At 44.7% G+C, this 5,690-nt stretch overlaps 1 protein-coding gene across 1 annotated transcript in view; it reads right to left on the bottom strand.

Moving 5' to 3' along the window:
* The window catches only part of LOC110326142 (zinc finger protein 431-like), a 31,729-nt gene extending 26,039 nt beyond the window's left edge, over nucleotides 1-5,690 (bottom strand). Inside the window, exon 1 of the mRNA XM_029542083.1 lies at nucleotides 5,579-5,690. Within this exon, the coding sequence (XP_029397943.1) occupies nucleotides 5,579-5,581 (3 nt within the window). The 5' untranslated portion in view covers nucleotides 5,582-5,690. The remainder of the gene's footprint in view (nucleotides 1-5,578) is intronic.

Raw genomic sequence — 5,690 nt, 5'->3', positions numbered from 1 at the left:
AATTTACAATGACAGTTCTTAATAATAACTACTTATATCTCTGATAAATAATTAAAATAAAAAAAGTTCAAAACCAACACAAGATGTAAGGATATAAAAACTTAAGTTCTAAGGATCAAAAAATGATTTAAAATACATAGAAAAATTTTTTTAAAAATGTTTCAGATTTCTTTCCCTTCTGTGCTGTTATCACTCTGAGATTTCAAAAGTTTAAGACTTGGTGGATCACTGACTCTTTATTAAGTCATAAGCTCAGGATAAAGTGAAAACTTCTGGTTTCTCTGTTAAGTTAGTTAGATCAAATGATGTTTAGATGGAGCAAACAGATGAAAGGATGCCTTGCTAAAGCAGACACATGAAAGAATATTTTCCTGAAGCAGACACAAGTGAAAGAATGTTTTGATACAGCAAACATGAAAGGACGCTTGACAATGTAATATAAATATGACACCACAGACAGTGGGAGATGAGCACCGAGCACTGGCTTGGTATGCTTCACTATGTTGCCATTGAGAGAAACTCACTCAAGACCTACTCATGAGGTTCCTACAGCAATATGCCAATTCCACAGCCTCGTCTCAGGCCAGCATGAGCCTAACAGTTCTTTCAGGATTGAACAACAGCTGCTGGTTCATGCCTGGTGTTGGCCTGTCAAAAGGACTGGTCTGTAGCTGTCAGTTAGTCTGTGCTGTCTGCAGGTGCTGAGTTGTATTTGGTGTTTGCTATGGGACGGAATTACTGCCAAAAAGATCAAACTTGCCCCAAAGAACTATTGCTGAACAGGTTCACTTCCCTCATATCCTAATAACTTCTCTATTCCTCTACCTCTGCTGGGTGATGGGCTAGAGAAGAGGTTGAACCCTTACTAAAAGTAGGTTGTAGCCGGGCGTGGTGGCGCACACCTTTAATCCCAGCACTCGGGAGGCAGAGGCAGGCAGATTTCTGGTTCGAGGCCAGCCTGGTCTACAGAGTGAGTTCCAGGACAGCCAGGACTATACAGAGAAACCCTGTCTTGAAAAAAACAAAAAACAAAAAAGTAGGTTGTAAAAAATTTAAGCCTAAGGGATTTTGAGTTTTCTTTGTCATCTAGATGTAACTTAAAAATGCTTTTCATCATGCAAAATTATCTCTGTCCAAACTATACACATGGCTCTCTGGAAACAAAAAAATCATGCCTTTTAAACATAAAACTATAGTTTTTGTTAAGACTCAAAGACATGAGTCTACTCCTACTGTCTTACAGACACCTATTAACTGCTTTTTCTACCATGTAGATTTCAATGCAATGATAATGCTAATATATATCTTTTTGTAAACTAAAAAAATCATGTAAGCTTCAGGAATCAAAAAGGTGTTACAACCTGGATCCACCTGACCCTGGTCAAATGGACTCCAGATAAGTACAGTCTAAGTTTCTGCATCTCTCCATTCCTGAAAGTGGGATTTTTCCCCTGGTCTTGGGACTGACCCCTCTGTAGCCAGACTTTGATTATGTTGTAGGTCTTCTCTTCTTCCGCCATTTTCCATTCCTTTTCTTCAATACTTTCAACCCATTAACACTAGACGGAAAGTCTTCACCATCAGGATAACTAATTTATTCTTGTTTCTTCCCTGCCCGTGACTACTTAACAAATTACAACCAGCAGCAACCAACAACCTACCACCTCTTGGGGACCCAGCATTTACATACATACCCTTTGAAATGTCTCCAGAATTCCAAACATCACACAAAACTATCTGCAAAAACTATCTGCCACTGGCAAAATCACACCTCTGCTGGAGCAAGAGGCAAAGCATACTCGGCTTCTGTGGACAATCTAAAAGAGCCCCATATGCCATACCTGAGGCTAAATGAAAACACTGCCCATAATATTTCTTTTTTTTTTTAAACCAAAATTCTCACTACACTCCTTCACCAGTTATGAGGAAATTTAAACTTCTCTCATTTGTCTCAGCAGATTCCCACATGGCTGGCGGACATCGTGCAGGGAGCACCTTTGGACTGCAACCTGCTGAGCTCTGGACTTCCTGAAAGCTGATAGAAACTGTTTCAGCTGATCTAACTTCAGATCAGGTGCTTCCGAAATGCCACACTGCCCAGCCTTTTACTAGGACTCCAGCCTTCCTGGACCCTGACAACTTATACCCCAATTTCAGCTCCAAATACTTACAGAAGAGAGTGTAGAGCTAGGGAGCTATGGGACCAGGAGAGCTGGGCAGGAGCAAAAATAGGGTCAAAGCCAAGTCCAACCCCAAAAATCTTGTTCTGCATGTCCCAGTGCACGTAGTCCTTTGCCCCACCAGAGGTCGCGTAGCTCAGTACCCAGGTTAAATTTCCTCTCCCATTATATAGTTATATTGCAGGAAATATTTTTTTAAAAGAGCATCAAGTTCCCGTGCTTCACCCAGCTACTCTCAGCCCCTGCAGACTCCCCAGCCAGTTCTTATCTCGTGGAGACTCTCCGACTCAGAACTCCAAAATCTCTCCACCCAGCTCGCTAAGTTCCCACTGGCAGGTCACTACCACGCCAGCCCCAAGCTTCAAAACCCTCAAGACCTTTGTGGTGTACATCAGGCAAACCCACACTTTGCCACTGTACCTTTCTCTCTTGAACCCGAACGAACCTGCCATGTGAAGTGTGAGGGAAAAAAACAACACAAACTAAGTTCAGAAACAATGGTAACTCAATCACTGGGCACAACAACTAAAATCCTAATCTTGTAAGCCTTATTAAATCTAAATTCTCCGATGTCAAATTCTGACGGATCCGCCATTGAAACCGGGAGACACTAGTAATTATATCTTGTCCTCACACCCTACTCAAAAGGGCCCTCTCCCTCTCTCCTTCTCCCTGTCCTCTCTTCCCCGACACAACCCGAAGTCCTGCCTACTCACTCAGTGACTGGCTCCTTTATTCACTAGGGGATGATTCACAAGGGTCTTTCCTCATTCACAGACCCTCCCAGGAAAGCAGAATTAGCATCAAAATCCAAGCAACCCCAGGGCTATCCACCACATAGTCCAGCAACACCAGGAATTGCTCCTTATGCAAATGAGTCTCCCCAGGGATCCTGTCCCCAGCCAACAATATATATTCACCCCTATAGCCCACAGTTGCCCCACAAATGTTTAAATAGCCGTTGTTCCTGAATTAAGTGAGATGTTTCACTAAAGCCGGACTCCCAAGAGTCTTTCTCATCACACTTACTGGCCGCCTGAAGTCTCTTCATGTCCACTTGTTTGGTATTTACCCCACCCCCACACTCCCCGCAACCCAAGCCAGGATCCACCAGTTGTGATCACGGGCTGAACAGTCTGAATTGAGCAAGGAGGCAGACACTGAACAGCAGCTATTGCTGCCATGAGCGGTTCCCACGGAGATACCGGGATCAGCAGGAGGAAAGTGATCAATCTCCCCAGAGGACACAGTTGGCCCAACTCAATCCTGCCTCGGCATTCTGAGAGCTAGCATTCTGTTTCTCCTATTCTCTCTTACACTGGTTTACACTGTCACATGGAACTGGATACCGTAAAAAGGGAAACGGACATCTTCTGGTCAAGGACACATTTTGGCACTGGCAGAAGTCCACCAACCTTTCTGCTTGAACCCCAACAGCTCACTTAGACATCAGCAATAACCTATCTTTTTCTCCAGATTAAGAAAATAAATAAATAACAGTTATCCATGTCTGCTTGGGCTGCTTTGGATGGTTGGACCCATGTCCAACCTAAAGACTGCAAAGGATGTAAAACTCTGGCCAAAATTCAACACAGCACAGTAAAACGGTAATTCAAAATAGAGTCATTCAGTCTCATGATGAACCTCCACCACAACCAATGAGAGAGATTAGAAGATAGGCCAGAAATTCAGTTCAAAAGGCAGCAGGGAGAGAGACACTGGATCTGGCTTGAGTGTAATGAAAACTATGTAATTTTGGTTTATTTAAAATACACTACGGGCTGGTGAGATGGCTCAGTGGGTAAGAGCACCCGACTGCTCTTCTTAAGGTCCGGAGTTCAAATGCCAGCAACCACATGGTGGCTCATAACCATCCGTAGCAAGATCTGACACCCTCTTCTGGAGTGTCTGAAGACAGCTACAGTGTACTTACATATAATAAATAAATAAATCTTTAAAAAAAATACACTACAATTTTATGAGGCTATGTTTTCCTTTGATAAAACCCACCAATGTATGCGTTGCTGTGACTCCCAGAGCTGCATCCTGGACCAGGGTGGCACCAAACACCGTGGGGAGGGCACTATTACATCAATCATTAACCAAGAGAATACACGATACATCTGGCCACAGGCCAGTCTGCTCTACCCTATGTCAGGCTGACCAAATCCAGCCAGCATATCTGAGACATCTCCCAACCTCCAACCACATATTTAATCAAGACTTAATTCTCTTAAGACTTGGGTTTCAGCCTGTGAATGTGAACACACATGTAAAATTTTGAAAATATGTCACATTTAAGACTGGAGAGATGGCTTAGCAGTTAAGACTACTTATTGCTCTTACAAATGACCTGGGTTTGTTTACCAGGACTAACATGGTGGCACAGAATTATCCCCAGATCGTGGTGGGGAACATCTAACGGCCTCTTCTGTCTTCTATGGTCGCCAAACACCCAAGTGATGAACACACATNCACGGAAGCAAAACACAGGCACATGAAGAAAGTTTAGTAAGTAAAGAAGACAGATCCCCATATCACTTCTATGTCACAGTTGATACGTTGGCCAGAAATACAAGAAATGGGACAAATACCTGTAGCCAAAGCTACAACTTTGTAATTAAAAGAATCAAGGAACTCAATCAGAGGAGAGAAATTCCAAGACAAGATTGTACACAAGAAGTCTCAATATTATTTCAGTACAGAACATGAGCTATAGATTCAATAAACGTCCAGTAAAGAGTCTAACGATTTCTGCAATGAGCGACAGAAAGCCGATGACAAAAGGTCATCATGAATGAAAACGTGAGCACACAGACTGAATAAACAGCAGTGACACCGTCTGACTTCTAAATTACCCTACACCTGCGATAAAGACTGTGCTGAGGCCGACAGAACATGAGAGAACACTTAGGACAAAAACACAATTAATATTCGGTCGATTTTGACAACTTAGGCAGGGAAACACAGTGAGTCTGGCCTTACTAACGCACGTGACTGGACCGGCATGGCATCTACAGGCGAATGTGTTAGTGACACAGACTGATCACTGCGCAGAGTCAACTGCGATGGATGCTACACCCGAATGTCACGTGCCCGGTGCAGAACTTTAGAGGACACAGAGGAACTAGAGCTCTGCCAGTCAGAAAATCTGCCTTTCCTGACGACGAAAGCAACGCGTGCGTGACCACTTCCCAAGCACCGACTCCCGCGTCCCATGTTCTGCGCAGGTTCAGCCAGGGGAACCAAGTCAGAGCGAGGTCCCGCTTCCGCCTGGAGGTGCAGAGACCTCGGGAACCAACGCAATCACACCGGACGCCGCCGGTTCCCGCGCCCCGGGACGACCCCACACGGGCTCCCGCGGATCCTCCCCGCGTGGGGACGGCGGCCCCGCTCACCATGGCGCGGATTCCCAGCTCGCCCGCTCTCCTCACAGCTCCTAGTAGCCGGTCTCAGCGCAAAGCACGGGACACGCTAGAGCTTCCCTCAGACTCGCAGTCAAACGTGAGA

This window comes from Mus pahari, chromosome 9 (assembly GCF_900095145.1).
Source record: "Mus pahari chromosome 9, PAHARI_EIJ_v1.1, whole genome shotgun sequence".
NCBI lineage: Eukaryota > Metazoa > Chordata > Mammalia > Rodentia > Muridae > Mus > Mus pahari.
Note: the sequence above shows the minus strand (reverse complement) of the source record. Positions and strands in the feature narration are given on the sequence as shown.